At 37.3% G+C, this 17,588-nt stretch overlaps 1 protein-coding gene across 11 annotated transcripts in view; it reads left to right on the top strand.

Moving 5' to 3' along the window:
• Positions 1–17,588, top strand: part of FRY (FRY microtubule binding protein) — a 227,714-nt gene that overhangs the window by 154,029 nt on the left and 56,097 nt on the right. For all 11 annotated transcript variants that reach the window (XM_042014107.1, XM_042014101.1, XM_042014097.1 and 8 more), the window contains 12 exons: positions 1,028–1,119; positions 1,321–1,493; positions 2,571–2,731; positions 3,543–3,653; positions 4,991–5,145; positions 7,202–7,301; positions 7,612–7,783; positions 9,536–9,792; positions 10,168–10,314; positions 13,673–13,841; positions 14,599–14,689; positions 17,170–17,252. In XM_042014107.1, the coding sequence (XP_041870041.1) occupies positions 1,028–1,119; positions 1,321–1,493; positions 2,571–2,731; positions 3,543–3,653; positions 4,991–5,145; positions 7,202–7,301; positions 7,612–7,783; positions 9,536–9,792; positions 10,168–10,314; positions 13,673–13,841; positions 14,599–14,689; positions 17,170–17,252 (1,711 nt within the window). The remainder of the gene's footprint in view (positions 1–1,027; positions 1,120–1,320; positions 1,494–2,570; positions 2,732–3,542; positions 3,654–4,990; positions 5,146–7,201; positions 7,302–7,611; positions 7,784–9,535; positions 9,793–10,167; positions 10,315–13,672; positions 13,842–14,598; positions 14,690–17,169; positions 17,253–17,588) is intronic.

Below are 17,588 nucleotides of genomic sequence, written 5' to 3'. Positions count from 1 at the left end.
AACAAGAGAAGAACAGGGCTCTGAAGAGAACAAATCAAATGGCATGATTATTTGAATAAAACCTTTGGCTACGATGCTGCAATTCTGCCAATTCTGGGTCAGAATACCGGGCAGAGCATCATTTTGTTCTCCCACACATCTGCTGCTGGCTGTGGACAGAGCCAGAGTCCTAGAAGAGACAAGCCTTTGATCTCAGTATCGCTCAGTTTTGAAGAGCAAAATCTGCATTTTCTCTGAGCTTTTCTTGTTTCTTTGAGTGCAATAGCAGCTTTTTTACCTTCTTGTGTTTTTCTTGCTTAGGGGAGATACAGAATACAAAGTCAATTTAGCCTTTCGGTAAAGACCAGGCCTTGTTGCATTCACATCTTTCCAGGCAAGATAGAAGACAGAAAGGACAGCTTTCTAGAAGGCAGTGGGATACAATGAGCCAGTTAACAACCATGCAGTCCTGTTCTGTGGGAGGAGGACATTACTGTGGGCAAAACCCCTGCAGTCAACACACTCCACAGTGAACTGGAGTGGTGTCTGCTAGGAGCTCATGGGTGATGGTGTGCTGCAGCCTTGCCAAGTTCAGGAATGGCTAATCACTAAGATATCTTCCCCAGGTCTGGGTATATGTTCTGCTCTTTAAGTGCCTCCAGCACCCAAACTAGATGATATTAAACTAACGTGAATATCCCTATTACCTGAAGATAGCATGGCTTTTTGGTACAGGAACCTTGAATATTAGTTATTTTTATCCAGTATTTCATTATTTAATTTCGACATTTTCAATAAGTACTAAAGCAGTTGTTAGCAATTTTTTCAAGAGTAGTTACAAAGACAAAAAATTGATCATATTCAGTTCTTTGTTGATGTGTAAGCACAGTGTTGTGGTGAAATACCCAAAAGCACTCAGGTTCCTTCATGAAGAAAATTCTTGAACTGCAATTCTTAAATCTCGCTGCAATACTGGCATTTCTGAAGCTACTAGTTTTTAATTTATGCACCTATGCATATAAACATGGCTGTTACTTTAAATTCCAAGAACAAGAAACGTCGAGAACGACGAGATCTACTAAGGCTGCAGCTACTGCGAATTTTTGAACTCCTTGCTGATGCTGGTGTTATAAGTGACAGGTAGGACTATCACTCATCATAAATATTGGTCTTTTAAGTGAAATAATTTTCAGTGTCTGCCACACTGAGATTATGTCAGTACGTTATTTGAAGAAATGTGTGGTCTATCAGATATGGAGAGCTTTGCATGCATTTCTTCAGAAAACTGTAGTATAACTACTCTGTTATTCTATATTAATGTGCAACTTTCCTTTATGCTAGTACAAGTGGAGCCTTAGAAAGAGATACACTAGCCCTTGGAGCCTTGTTCTTAGAGTATGTTGATCTGACTCGCATGCTTTTGGAGGCTGAAAATGATAAAGAAGTCGAGATCCTTAAGGATATGAGAGCACATTTCAGTGCAATGATTGCCAACTTGATTCAGTGTGTTCCAGGTATGGTGCTGAATTATCTCAACATACTAAGAAATTGCATTTAACATAGGTATTGGAAAAGTAATTTTTTGTCTCTTGTTTTGTCTGTGTTTTTTCACTGCTTGTGAATTATCATATAATGAATGTAAAGTGGAATGTAGAAAAAAATGTCTTCAGAAGTCCATTAAGATTGAAATAAAAATACCAATAAAGCTTGATGAAGCTTGTAATAGTCGTGTATAAGAATCACCTCTTTAAAAGCCTAGCAAAGAAATTGTCTGTGACCTCTAGGTACTTCTTTGACATAAGGCCTTATTTTCTTCCCTCTGACTTGATTGCCAGACTTCATAAACTCAGACAGCCCTTGAAAAATACAAGTAGGTGCAGACAACATGCAATATTAAATGCAGTGAAAAACTTGCCCAAGGTGTTGAGACAGTACCCCATGTTACCTGAGTCCAGTTGTATCACAGAGATTTGTCCAATTGATTTCATGTTTTTTATATATTGCAATATCCCTTCAGAAATATAATGTAATTACATTAGCAAAAAAAGCAAAAAAAGGCCTTTGCTTTAAAAGGCTTCATATAATTAGTGGAAGATGAGGTCTGGAGCTTTTTTTTCATTTGCTCAGGTAATTCAGCTGTTCATCACATACTTGTCATAAACAAGGAGGTGCCAAGTTTCTTTTATTTATTGTCCCTACCTATTACTGTATTAGAGTAGGAATTATGTATTGTTTAGGCTCGAATTTAAAGGATTGGAAAAACCAAGTAAATATTTGCCACTAAAGGAATGCAGGAGGCAGTGAAAACTCTGATTTTGTAATTAGGTTCTTGCATGCTTTTCTATAGTCAGATGTACATGTTTGTATAACTACACATTAATTCAAAACTGAAGGTTCTTAGAAATAAGATGCATCTTATTTGCTTGGTTAGATTTTTTAAAGGAGCTTAGATATTTTGGAGTAACTGTATATTGAACATATAAAAACCCCTCCCTTTTTGTAGAAGTTTGAAAATTATGTCATCATTGTGCCACGTGAATGTGTATTTAATATTAAACAAATCACAACTATTTCTATTTCTGTTCACTTAGTTCACCACAGGAGATTTCTCTTCCCTCAGCAGAGCTTGAGGCATCACCTGTTCATCTTATTCAGCCAGTGGGCAGGACCTTTCAGTATTATGTTCACACCACTGGACCGTTACAGTGATAGAAATCATCAGATTACAAGATACCAGTATTGTGCATTAAAGGTATTAAAGTTTCAGTGTACAAACCAGTAACAGTAATTTTCCAGTCAAAATACACCTAATTGTAGGGTCTATTTCCTTTTATTTCAAAGAAATTTGAATTGGCATACTTGAAGCAAACTTGTATGCTCATAGGTATATGTACAGTATAGCACTGAAATTACATGTTTTTTTCTTTGTAGACACTTTTCAAGGCTAATTATTTTAAAAACCAGAATGCATTTTGAAATTTTACTTAGCTGTTTATTAATGGGTTAGCAGATTCAGCAAGGAGATCGTGGGCTCTGAAATGAGCTATAGCCCCAATTCAGAATCTCGGGATACTGAATCTGTACCAATACACATCTCAGGAATGCCTCCCACACTTGCCTGGAGACACGCTCAGTAATAATGTACTTTTGTGGCAAAACTAGTTGCAATTCCCCTGCATGAGTAATCTGGGAAAGTGATAGCTTATGTACTTACATAAGCTGCATCACTTGCTGTAAGACAGTTTTAATTTTTGCAGTAACATACTATCAAAACATCTGAGTATATTACGATTGTTTTGTAGCTTGATATGTGAAGACTGAGTAAAATGACAAAATGTATCTTGAAGATAGAACTCCCTCCAAAATGCTTTGGGCATGATCTGGAATCCAGTAAAATCTATAGCAACATAATTATTGAATTCTAGCAAAGTCAGCTGTTCCCTTTTCCATCATAGTTCCCTCAAAAGAGGAAACAAGTGGCAGTCCTGTTAGCCAGAACGCAAATCATTCTGCAAGGTTCATTGTGTTCGTTTTTGTGTAATTGAAGTTTGGTGTATTTCTAGGCCATGTCGGCTGTGCTCTGCTGTGGACCTGTGTTTGACAATGTTGGTCTTTCCCCTGATGGATATCTTTACAAATGGCTTGATAATATTCTGGCTTGTCAAGATTTACGTGTAAGTACTGACCAAAATGCAACACTGATGGACAATTACTCACTGTACTGGGTGAGTAAAAAGTTTGTGACTGTAAGAACTATGACTGCATACATTCTAAAAATCCCTTCCTGCTTGGTAATGTAGATGCTGATGAAAAAAATCTGAGTGAAAGTTGTGTGGGTAGATCTTGCAAATATGAAAAAAATTATTCAGGAAAGGAAAAAAAGTGGTTTTTTTTCTTCTTAACAAACATGTACTAGACTATTGTTGCCATTTTCCATTTTTGTGAAGGTGGGCTTCGACTTTGTAACTACACAGTCATAGTTCTGTGTTTGTAACTGATTGGACTACCTGTTTGATTAAGGAGGAGTAGATTGGTGATTTTTATCAAGTGGAGGGAGAGAGACAGCAATCTTTCCCTTTTGGTATCTTGTACTTTGTCCTGCTCTTCTCCCTAAAACTCTCATACCAGCGCATATATCTGCTAAGAAAAAGTAAATAGCAGAACCTAAATAAATGCATGTGGAGCAGCTAGAGGATACAGGCTGTGGAAATGGTAATTGATTAGGGGGAAAAAAAGTTGAACAATTTAAAGAAAGAATTAGTAGCTACAGAGAAAATCCTTCAGAAATTACATGGGATTTCAGAATGTTGGTAGGGACAGAGCTATAAAGACATGTGCAAGTGATAAGCAGTCTGTACAAGTAGTTACCTACGCTTGGTGACAGAATATTAATAGGCATTAGTGTTTGGTGTACCAGCACTGTCCTGTACTGAAGGAACATGAAGTCCAAGCCTTAGTTGTGATGTGTTTGTAGCAGTGGTGGTACCAGAATTAAGTAATTCATGGTCTGGGGGGAGAGTCGTTAGATTGCTTGATGTAGTTGGATTAAACATACAGGTTTTCAGTCTTGTAAAAGGTATTTTTCTTTGTCTGCCTTGCTTTGTGTTAGTCAAGAGAAGGATAAACCTAAAAGTCAGTCACTGTGAAATTCACATGAACTAGGCAATCAGCTAACAAGTCAGTTACTGATATAAATGGAAGTTGCCCAAGAACACCTATCAAGGATCTTAGATTTTCCAAAGGTTCTGTGCTTTTTTGTTGTTGTTGTGCTTAATTTTGGACAATTTATTTCATTTATGTAGTCTTTGTACCTACCATTTTTTCAAGTGGTGAGTATTGAAACCTGAGTCACATTCCAACTCCGCTATCCCTAGAATAAATTTATTACAAATGATCTAATTTCTTTTTACATATTTGAATTTTCCATTTTCCCCATTTTGCCTATGTCACTCTAAGAATTTTAGAGAATGAGCATATCTGACCCCATTATCATGTTTTGATGTTTGCTCAGGTTCATCAGCTTGGCTGTGAAGTTGTAGTCCTGTTGCTAGAACTGAATCCTGATCAAATCAATCTCTTCAACTGGGCTATAGATCGATGTTACACAGGATCATACCAGCTTGCCTCTGGGTGTTTCAGAGCCATTGCAACTGTGTGTGGAAGCAGGTATTAATTAATCTATTAATCTACACTTTCAAATGTAAAGAAAACTGAAGATTCAGCTCACTGTGTTGTAAGGAGTTGTTGGTCACACTCATATCTTCTCAAACAGTGCTTGGGGACTGTATTGCTTGATTTTCATGATTCTGAAAGCAAAGGGATGTGCTTGGTAGAAGATGTTCTTATTATATGTATATTTGAAATGTGGGGTGTTTTGATGCTGTTTTGCTCAGAAAGATACAAAAAGCTACAAGTTTCATTTGAATGTAAGTCGTAAATCTGGTTTCAAAAGATTTGGCGTGGTTTTTAATTTAATTTATAAAAGAAAAAATGTTTTAAATGTCAATAGCTTGAAAGTAATTATTTTGACTTGTCATTATCTTGAAAGTCATGTTCTTTTTCTACCTGGCTTTCATTTGATTTGATTAGTTCCTTTTTGGTCAGCTGGTATCATCATTACTGCTAATGCTGAGCAAGCACAAGCTACGTGAAGATATGAATACAAATATTGCTTTTGTGTCAGGCCTTCATAAAACCCTATCCCTATTTTTTATTTTCAAAGACAAAATTTATAGAGAAATTAAATAATGCAGAAATTTGCATCTTATTAAAATAAATGTGAAAATTTACTCTTCACAAAAGTAATTTGGCAAGATGTCTGAGCAGCATAGAGAAATACTCAATAAAGAAATACTTGGGATTTGGAAAATCAAAATAAGTCAAGAATTTTATAGTTTTTCTGCTAAACTGTTTTGTTCTTGCAGGAACAACTAGACTAGAGACTGAGTTATACTGAAGTTTTAAAAATATGAATGGAATTTTGCATTTGCAAATCCAGTTATGGTAACAGGGTTTTTATTTTAATGAGCACAAAAACATAGCCGTTTCAGCCAGTCTTTTTTCCTCAGATGGTGTTACCTGTGCCACTGTGTCCTAAAAATTAATCTTTTCCATTCTTCCAGTAAAAAATTGAGAGTATGATCTTCATGATTTATTTTGAAGGGAAAGTCCTCTTTCTAGAAAGCTGGGAATTTTTATTAATATTTGAAAACTGTTAATAGTTTTTCCTCTCTCATCTGTCAAAATGTATCAGGAGACCACTGCTTTAAACTACCTGTAAAATGAGCAGCAGTGTATCTCATTGATGATGTGTCCATCCAGCTTTCTACAAAGAAGCCACTTCATTTCTTTTCTTTTGCATTTATTTTTTACACAGTGGAAGGACAAAGAGCCAGTTACAGAGATTGGCTTGCAGCTAGTATTTGGAATTACCAAAATGTCCCATGCCACACATGTATCTGCCATATTAAAAAGTCCAAATAGGCATCCTGCAGCCATCCAGGAGCACTGTAGCTGACATCTAGGTTGTTAAATTGATGGTTCAGAATTCAATCGGTGCATTTACAAATCATCATGAGTAAACAGAAATCTATTTAGTGCAAATCCAAGTATTGTGATGTGGGAATTACTGCTGTAACAATATTCTCAGTAAGTTAATACTTTGATATGTTTAACCTTACAGTTGATGCTGACTTTATAGATAGCAGACTTTTTGAAGCAGTTATTCATGTTTACTCTTTGAAAACAATTTTTATAAAATTGTCTAGTACCTCAGAATGTTCGTGTCAGAGATAGTGTCTTTTGTCCAAAGGGACTGTTTTAATTGCAGCTTGGCTTAAGAAATTCTTTATCCCTGGAAATTTTCATGCTCCCCATTTTCTTTCACGGGTGTCAGTCTGTCCTGTACACAGTTTATGCTATAAATTAAAATGAATTGACAGTTACAGATACAGGTATTGCGTTTATCACTGTGGGTAACTCGGTGCATTCCTAAGCATCAGTCTAAGGTAATTATAAATAATCCTTTCTTTCTTCCCATTCACCAGATGGTCCTTTGATCAAGCAGTGTGTATTCATAAGAGCTCCCTTTCCCATATTCTGATGGTAGAACAGAGAAAAGAAAGATGACATTCTCTTTAGACCATATTACAGAGTAAACCAGAGTGAATATAATCTGCATTCCTTACCAGCATTCACAAAAATGTTCTGTTTATTCTTCTAGGAACTATCCTTTTGATATCGTGACGCTTTTAAATCTGGTGCTGTTCAAGGCATCTGACACCAACAGAGAGATTTATGAAATTTCCATGCAACTTATGCAGGCATGTATCAGCTACTTATTTCTTCCTCCTGTCCTTGGAGACTTTTTTTATGAACTTCTTATAGAGCACTGTTATTTGTGCATTAGTTTTGTTTTGAAAACAAGCAACCAGTTATGTCTTGGCTATAAATACTTGCAGGAATATTTATATTAAAATGAATGTTATAGTGTCTTTTGTATTTGGAGCATATACTCTGAAACATGTAGAGCACTCTCTGATAGATAAACTTGAAATGCTGTTATTTCCTGAATTAATGAATTTTTATTGTCTCATTCCTTTTTTTTTTTTTTTTTTTTTTTGTCTTTTATAGATCCTTGAATCAAAGCTTTTTGTTTATTCAAAAAAGGTAGCTGAGCAAAGACCAGGCAGTATCTTGTATGGGACACATGGTCCATTGCCACCTCTTTACAGTGTCTCACTTGCCCTTCTTTCATATGAGCTAGCAAGGATGTATCCTGAACTTACCCTCCCACTTTTTTCAGGTACCTATATTTATTTATTATCTCCTTTACATTTTTGTACAAATGCTAGACTGCTACCATTTTGAACCACAGTTCTGTTTATAAATTTAGCTTGACCTGTTTTTACTCCAGTTCAGATCAAATCAGATTTAGGAATCCAGTATGTGTTTCCTAGAGGTGCTCACACAAAGTACAGAAACAAACCTTCTTTGGGGACTCTGTGCCACTTAGGTGATCTTATGGTAAATTTGAAATTACAAGTGCCCTGAATGAGTTAAAATGACATTGGCAAACTCTGCTATGATGGGTTCTCATGTGATTCTTCTTACGCATACATTTATATAAATCATACTTGTGAGGATATATTTCTTAATTTTTTTATAAAAATTTGGGCAGATTGGGCATTTATAAACTTTGGGCAGATTGATTGCCTGTGTCCAGTTCTACCAGTGATTCAAATCACTCTGAGTGATCTCTGCCTTCTGTTATTTGCCACATCTGCATGTTGCAGCATTTTTAAATTTTATCAGAAATGCATATTTTCAGGATTACTGAGAAAAATTTTAAGGAATGAGACCTGCAGGAGCACAATTCAGAATACGCCCACTCTGAGACCTTTCCTGGGAACAATGGTGTTTTCAGACATATCTGTCTGTTTTAATTAATCTTATGTGTTTCTCTAGTTTTTAAATAACAGAATTCAAATGTCTGTAATTGTGGGAATTTTTACTGGCTCTTAAAATCCCTTTCTGTTGTTTTTACTCAGTCTGTAGTGGCTGGAGGGAGAGTAAAGGAACAATACATCATCCTTACATTTCTCAGTGCCCAAGATACCATGAGTTATAAATAACGGGTGTAGGGAACTTCCGATGGCTCGTTTATCATTAAGCAAATGCTGTTCATTATTACTGGTATCATCTACTCATGTTACTGCAATGACTGTGTCATTAAAAATACCTCCGATATACAGGATATTACAGTCCAAGTGAGAGATCCTTTCTGTACATGTAGAATCATAAGGAGGAGAGAACAGTGTGTGTCTTCACGATTTTTAAAAACCAGGCAGCAAGTAAAGAAAGGAATTGTTTGCTCTACTGATTTTACAGATGATTTCTAGTAATGTGAGATAATGTGGTTCACTTTGGCAGGAAGCTGTATTTCTTATCCCAGATTTTCCAAATCCCTTTGCCTTACAGTGCCAGTTCTTTTTTTATAAATTATATAAAGTGCTGTATACAAGCACTCCTGAACTGACAGCCAGCTATGAACTTTATAGGCCTCCCCACGGGAAATAGGATCCCAATATATGCAAGATTTTTTCTGTAAACTCAGTATAAGTGCTTTATTATTTAAACTATAGCTTAGAAACCTGGAGGCCAATGGGGCATTTGTAATTCTGCAGATCACTTTTGTATGTTCTCCAGAAGCTCTTGGAATTCTAGGGTAACTACTTGTAACTGAATTATCCTTTTTCGTCTTTATTGGCTTCCACTTAATATATAACATGGCACAGTAACAAGGGGTGACTTTCTCTTTCTAAGCCCAGACTGTTAGTTATTTTAGACAGAAGGCATGACCCATTGCTTGCTATTATTGAACATTAATTGAGTGTTTCTCTTCAGGAAGCTCAAGAACATGTTTTTGTATGCTTGTAGTGTGCAAGGTAAAAACCATCAGATAGCCTAACAAACATCAGAAATGTGACTTAAACAGTGTATTTAGGGTTTCCATCATAAATTAATATGTTGTCCTTTTCAACTCTTACTATTTTAGAGGTAAGCCAGCGATTTCCAACAACACATCCAAATGGAAGACAGATTATGCTTACCTATCTGCTACCATGGCTTCATAATATTGAACTGGTAGATAACAGACTGCTCCTCCCTGGGTCAAGCCCTACCACGCCAGAAGATGAACTGAAGGACAAGGATGGGGAAATAGCAGTCACAAGTGGACTAAAAGGCAATGGCTGGGGCTCACCTGAGGCCACCTCCCTGGTTCTTAACAATCTCATGTATATGACAGCCAAGGTATAAAAGCAAATCAAACAAAGAAACTAACCTGTAAAACTTTTGTTTCTTCCCTCCAGTACCAGAAATGTTACACTGGAACACTCTCTACCAATCAGACAAAACCCGCTTGATTTTAGGATTACTTTTTGAATTCACAGTCCTCAAGAGTATTTGTTTTCTCATATGATTTATGTCCTTCTGTGGATCAGAACCTAAATAGTTTTAGATATAGTTTATGCTCTGAAGTCTGTCAGGCAGCTTTTAAAAATACTGTTTTATAACTTTTTACAGCATTTCACTGGTTTTTTTTGCATGAGAAAATGCTCTAAAAGAACATGCTTTAGTTTGGAAGCCTGTATATTTCAAGGAATGTATGCCTATGATTCTTTGCAGTATGGAGATGAAATTCCTGGACCAGAGATGGAAAATGTCTGGAATGCTTTGGCCAACAATGAAAAATGGAGTAACAACCTTAGGATAACACTGCAGTTCCTCATTAGTTTGTGTGGTGTTAGCAGTGATACCATCCTTTTACCCTATGTAAGTCTTTGCACTTTATTTACTGCTGATAACATAGGTTTTAGTGAGGAAAACAGCTATCACCTGCAGAAAATTAATTTCTGTATCAAAACCAACATATACCCTAAGACATACCAACATATTCCCTAACACACTGTACAAAATTAAATGGCAGGAATAAAAGTGCCAGGAAACTGAAATTAAAAGAAAGGAATTGAGTAGTTCAAATCTCAGTTTCCACCAGCGGAGCACACCCCATTGCAAGTAGGAGATGGGCTTCTCTCAAGCAAAGAGAAACTTTGCATGTCTGTGTACAGGGACAGCAACAGAGACTGGGCATTAATTGCCAGAAAATGCTATATTCTCTTCTCTTTTAGCAGACTAGAGCTTTCTGTGGGACATCTCAAGAGACAGAAGATAGTTAACCTTTATAAGCTCCTTACCATATCAACTTCTGCCTCTACACGACTGTCATAAATTATCTAACGGTTGCTGCAATGTGCTGGATATTGTTATTATTCAAGCTAAAATAAAATCAGGGCTGTCTGAGAAAAGCAGGCTAGTTCTATTCCCATGTTCCTTATTGCTCAGTTGGTGCGTGAAACAGAATCTAAATTTAGAGAATTTTCCAGCACAATTACAATATGTTGTTTTATTAGTTAACCTCTTTCCACTGATTTCCCTGAAATACATTTGAAATTACTATTAATGTGATGAAATTTATCTTAAAAGCCTCATAAACATTCTTCATTTACAGTTGCTGAAGTAATAGTTTGCCCAAAATGTTTATGATGACTGCTATGCATATTAGAATAAAGAAAAATAAAGAAGCCTATAAAAATCTTCAAAATGTTATCATACCATAGTCATCCTGTTTGTTTCCTTTTATTGTAGGTTTACTGTTCTATATTCTCAAATCAGTGTATATATGTGTCTAACTAGTCAAAAGAGGAAAAATTTGGAAGTGGAGTTGATGTAAGAATAAGCTCAAGGGTTTTATGACAGGAAGACAAAGGGGTTGATCTGAAGTAAGGCCTTTCCCTCAAGTGTGACAGAGGCTTTCTATTCAGTGCTGACCACGCTTTGAGCAGGAGGTTAGATGAGAGACTTCCCCAGTTCTTTCCAACCTGACTCATCCTACAATCTATGACAGACTTGGGATTATGCCCAAAAGGGGTCTCCATCAGGAGAAGCTATGTTGGCAGAGAACAAGTGGAAATCACTTGTTAGAGACAAGACACAAAATGAGGGCTGTTGCCCTCATTTCTGACAGCTTACAAAAGGAGCAGGGGCAGTTTTCTGAGAGGAAGTAGTAGTCCTGTGCTGAGGACATGTCTGACTCCTAAATCCAGCCTGACTGGAAAATAACAGTGTCACCTCTTGCCCAGGAGCTCCTCACATACCTTATCCTCCATCCAGATACTTGCCAACCCAAAGCTTTCAGCACCTCCTTTCTCCAAATCTGTTACCATTCCACAGCTCTGAGCAGCCTTTCCTCAAACTCCCTCCTACCCAGAGCACTGCTTTCTTCAAATTCTTTCTGTGCCCCAAAGCCTTGGATTTCACAGCCCTGTCCTCTTCTAGGACAGTACAGTCCTCTTACTCCACGAAGAGAGCAATCTGTTCTGACATCTACAGCTTCATCTGCTCAGCATCTCCTATTTTGCGTGTTTGCCTTTTTTGGTCTCCCTCCCAGGCTTCCAGGGGCTGGTGGTGGCAGCAGCTGACAAGGTTCCCGCGTTTTCTACCACCCAGTTAATCTGTGTTTTGTAATGTTGAGTTAAAAGTCTGATTTTCGGATTTTGCAAAATCTGAAAAAGTTTTCAGCTTCCGTAGGAAACCTGACTGTGCTTATGAGTCACCCCTTCACTGATAGCTTTGTCTGGAGTAGGAAAATGCACTGGTCTTATCACATGCATCTGCTCAGTGTTTTGCTAGTGCCCTTAAGAAATCCTACCTAGCTGTTAACTACACAAGACTGCTGATACCATAAACATGTGTCTTCCATTATCATGTAGATAACAGATACACTTTAGCAAACAAAGATCATTTGGACAGTTTATCAGCACTGTTCCAGGTCACCTGGGCTTAAAAGACCACAGAGTTGCAAGATTGCCAGTTTGCCCATCTCCTTTAGGAGCCCCTGTGCCCCCGAGGCAGTCACCAGCTGCTTTGTACCTTCAGCCATCTGTTCTCCCTATGTGGGTCCAAGCCAAAAGCATGCCTGACTCATTTTTTAAATGTTTTTTCATCATCTAGATTAATTGCTTTGTCTCTTATGTTTCCTTTAAGCATTTTTTCCCAGTGCCCCAGTACAAATTGCTGAGCTGTCCGTTCTTCCACATTATGTACTGAAAGATTTCTTAGAATATTTACAGTTCAGAAACCTCTTCAGCAAAGACTTAGTGTTGGGGATGTGACCCCTTCAGGGGTGAGAGATGCTGAAAGTGGCACTGTGAACCCAACCAGAAATGAGCCTCAGGAAGGAGATGGATTTGTATCTGGAAAGTCCCTGGGAAATTTTTAGCACAGTAGAGTAAAAGAGACTTTGCATATGTGCGTTTTCTCTAAGCAAAAAGAAAAAAAGAGGGGAAAGAGAAGCAGTAAGGAAGTTATTTTAATGGGAGTATTTAAGAGTATAAGAACAGGAATACTTGGTGAGGCCAACAGACAGTTCAGTGTAATATATTAGCTCCCCTATAAGCATCTGTTTAGGGACATCTTTAAAAACAAGCAGGCAAGAACGAAGAGATACATCCCCATATGGTCTCCCAGCTCCAGCAGTTTATGAATCAAGTGTTTCTGAGCTGGAGAGAGTCTCTTTTAATAGTGATCAGGGTTTTTTTCCTCAAGAATTCAGCCTAATTCAGTCTCAGTATCTCAACAGTCCTCATTGCTGCAGTGCAGGTTTGAGGTCTTGTTAAAAGATTGATAGAAATTTCCAAAGTTTCTATAAACTATACTCTCAGATTTTTCAAATCAGTATACATGAAGTCTGTATACATAATTGCTCTGCCTTTCTTCAGTTTGCTATTACTTTGCCTACAGGTATAAGTAGCAACTCAGAGCCTGGCTTAATCTTTGTGGCCACAGCTACAGTTTTGTAGATGTGCATGTTATATATATAGTTATATACCTAAACAGTTCATTTTGAATAGTAAGCAAAAACTTTGAAGTAATTATATCATAGATTCACTCTGCTGGGGAAATGATGTCAAAGTGAGAAGTTTTATTTCCATATGAACTGTACGTGGTTGTGGTGTCTGCCCAAGAGCAACACTTGCATCCTCGATCGTTTCAGTACTGCAGTGTAACATTCATTGATTTCTCTGGAAATTCATATTGTTCAGAGTTTAACAACTGTTGTTTTCTTCCACAGATAAAGAAGGTTGCAATATATCTATGTCGCAATAACACTATTCAGACAATGGAAGAACTTCTTTTTGAGCTGCAGCAAACCGACCCAGTGAACCCCATAGTCCAACACTGCGATAATCCTCCATTTTACCGCTTTGCTGCCAGTAACAAAGCCTCAGCTGCAGCTTCTGGTATGGCCTGAATGTGTTTTCATTGTGCTCTCCTGCTCTTTTGAGTCTTCATCTCTTTGTAAAAAAACAATCTCTTACTTTTCCATCCATTTGGACCTGTGTACATAAAGTACAAGTTTCAGGGCCTTGTTGCATGTCTAAATTACAGTTCTTTTTAATTCCTAATGGTGTATATGCTTTGTTAACATACGCTTAATTATCTTAACTATTTTAATAGCATATTACCAATATTTGATGCTGTTCAGAATTCTTCCACTCTTCAGAAAACTCCACTCTCTAGTGGTTCTTTTACTCAGAACAAGAAATTATCATCTATGCGGTGATCTTAAGCAGAGTTTCCTGAAAACTGAGAGCCTCAGTGGTGTGGCAGTTCTGTTTTGAAAGGTCTAATGCTATTTCCAAGCTGAAGTAGTCAAATATGCTTAAGAACCAACCCCACATTTAACCTTGTAAATGTTTTGCCAAATCCTTGAAAAACAATAGGCTATGTCACTTGAGCATGAGCCTAGATTAAGGAGTAGAAGACTATCATTCTGTTAATCTACTTGTCAAAGCATGTGAACTTTACACCATCCAGCCATGGAAGCAGGTCCTGGTCTGTAGAAGTGACTGTTCATTCATTCATATGTGCAAGTACTTGCAGGATGGTCACTTTGACTATAGCTGCTAAAAAACCCTTTAAGTTATGGGCTTTTATTGCTTTGCAGATGGTGTCTGCTGCATGTAACAGGTGTTCTTATTCACTTCTCATATACAGGAACCACCTCCAGCAGTAACACTGTTGTAGCTGGCCAAGATAGTTTTCCTGATGCAGAGGAGAACAGAGTGGTGAAAGAGACTGATGAAAGGTTTGTGGCTTGGGGTTTTTTTCCTCCAAAGTGTACATGTTTTCCTAGGCTAAGGGTGAGATGTTGGACAAAGTTCTGCATTGTATTGTGAGGAACTCTGGTGCTCAGACTGTTCCTAAGTGGGGTTATCCCAGTATGTATAATTTTTTTTAAAAAAAGCTATTCTCTTGATTCTAGTTCCCAACTCTTGTTTAAAACTACATTGTAAAGGAACAACTGTTAAACTTACATTGAATGAATTGTGCTCAGTAGGTCATGGTTTTGTAGGAACTATCCACAAAGGTGAAAGAAAAAAACAGGAAAGTGCACCAAATAATAACTACTAAAATCTTTACGAAAAATCAAATTTGATCACATCATTTGATTTCATGGACAGTGCGTAAAATTTGGTTTGCAGACTGTGCTGGTGATTATGTCAGTGATTGCAAAGACACCTCCTTTGGATGAAATGTCTTATAGAGGACAGCTATGGAAAATATCTTGCTTATAAATCATATATTCAGTTTAGACTTTTGCTACTTATGGTGCATACTGACAAATGACAAATGAATAAATGCAAAGCCTAAAGGCCATCAGATCCTAGAGCACAGACATACAGATTGTTTCTCTCACAGAAACACTCTTAGTTTTGCAGGAGAGCTTTGGACAATTTATAATAGCATTTGTCAGTAAGTGTATTAGTATTACATTAGTTGCTTATAGTCACTAGTATCACTTCAGTAGTCCGACCCACCTTCCCTAAGTTTCAGAGCTTAGAGGTACAGAGAAAATTATGTGAGCAAACCTTTCTGTACTTCAGAACCTTTTGAATTACTTGCCTGCTACATGTTATAAACATTAGTAGCATTTTGTCAGGTTATTTATATGTGTCTGCTAATTTAAATGCAAGTAAAAAAAGTCACTCAGTGCTAAGTAAGGTTTCAAATTGGTAGTAAAATGGATTTGACTCTAAGTGATGTTTTTCAGTATATGCACTAGAAATGTACTTAAAAAGATAATAAAGTTCTTTTTTTCTCTGAATTATTTTATCATTCTTTACATAAGTGTTTATGACTGTATAGTTTTAAGATAGATTTTTATTCAGTTGATTCACAGCCAAGTTGAGCAAACATCTCCTGTAGTACTTTCAGTTGGGATTTCTTGCCTTTTGTAAGTTTTAAATGTGACTCCAGAAAGGTTTTTAGCATTCAGATGTGCCAGAGACTTTATGATAAAAATGAAAGGAAAATGACAAAGTTCTGATATTGGTATTCAGGTTCCTGCTGAAAGACACCTCAGAAAAGAATGGAAAATAATTTGCCTGAATTCAGTGCTGGCATTTATGTTACCAAAGCCGGCTGTAAGTGCATCTGTACTTCAAAACCAGTGTGTCAACCTTAGAATGTCCATTAATATTGACTTCATGTGTCAAGGCATACGAAATAATGAAGGTCATTGATACAATACCATGTATTGGATGGCTCACGATGCCTTTATGTCAACTGTACAAGGGATTTATTGCACCCTTATGGGACACACATGCTTTGGAGACAGTGTAATATGTTGTTGTATAGTGAAATATCCTGCACTAAGGTGTATGAACATTAGTAAGAAATTGAATTGAATTTTTTCTATAAAATTTTCAGTCTTGTCTTGTTTGATACATTGTTATTTGTAATTAGTTTCCTAGTTTTGCAGGAATGGCAATGGTTTTAGATCATCACTAGTGCGTGAGCTGTCAGTGTGGCTCCTCTCGTTCCAGTTCAGGCCTGATTACTCTGAGAATACAAGCTGGAGGAAGTCAAAGGAGATCACCAGGAAAAGTTAGCTTAGCATGAATCTTCGGCAGATTTGAGGACAGCTGTGAGCAGTTTTCTCTGGCTCTCATATCCCTTAACTTCTCTATTAGGTCTGCTCTGGCATTTGCTGGACTCTCCTCTTGAAGGGTGATCTGCTGTAGTTCATCCTGCTTGGTTCCTGTGCAGGCTTGGCTTTGGGCTATCCAGTCAGTCACAGAATCACAGAATATTCTGAGCTGGGAGAGACCCACAAGGATCATGGAGTCCAACTCTGAAGTGAATGGCCCAAATGGGGATCGAACCCACAGCCTTGGCATTATTAGCACCATGCTTTAACTGCTGTATCAAGTTGGCAGGATTTTACCCATGAACATGATCTGTGACAAATACTAGCTATGAACAGTTTATATCTCAGTTCATGCTTAGCAGTTTCGTGCTTCAAAAAAATCACACATTTGCAGCATAAGAGTTTCCCTTTGCTAAATTTTAAAAGCTTGTGACACAGGAGCACACTGTTAGAACTTCTCATAAACTGGCTGCAAAAACGTTTTGTGGCAAGGATCAGCATTACATTCAATTGCTCTCCTGTGAAAGTGCATGCTTAAGGAATGCTGGGGGGTTTTTTTTAGGGTAAACATTTAAGTCCAGATGTTTAAATGTCAGTCTGTGTTTTTAACAAAGATTTTTTTCTTGTATTTGAAGGTTCAGTAATGTCGTCAGAGCACATACCCGACTCGAATCGCGCTACAGTAATAGCTCTGGAGGGTCTTACGATGATGACAAAAGTAAGTTCTCTTCAATTAGTGAAATATCTGGTGTTTTGGTTGGAGAGGAAAACATTCTAATGACCATCAGAGCCTCTCTGTTTAAGTTCTGTATAAACAGTAATGTAGCATCACCATTCAGCGAGTGTCCTTATTTTACCTTCATACCTCATTTAATTAATTTACTTTGTTTAATCTGGGTTCAGTCAAATGCATTTGAAGGCCAGAGAACTTCACAGAAAGCAGCAGCAGAGAATCCTCCAGAGAGTAACATATTGGGCCTTCCATACATGGCAAGGCAAAAGACTTCTAAGAGCATTAGAGCTTGTGCCATTTGGCAGTATATCCCTCCAGATC

This window comes from Corvus kubaryi, unplaced genomic scaffold, assembly GCF_017639235.1.
Source record: "Corvus kubaryi isolate FWS band 111438036 unplaced genomic scaffold, C.kubaryi_AGA036_p1.0 split1-65, whole genome shotgun sequence".
Classification (NCBI taxonomy): domain Eukaryota; kingdom Metazoa; phylum Chordata; class Aves; order Passeriformes; family Corvidae; genus Corvus; species Corvus kubaryi.
The sequence above is the reverse complement of the archived record's forward strand: the minus strand, read 5'-3'. Positions and strand labels throughout refer to the sequence as shown.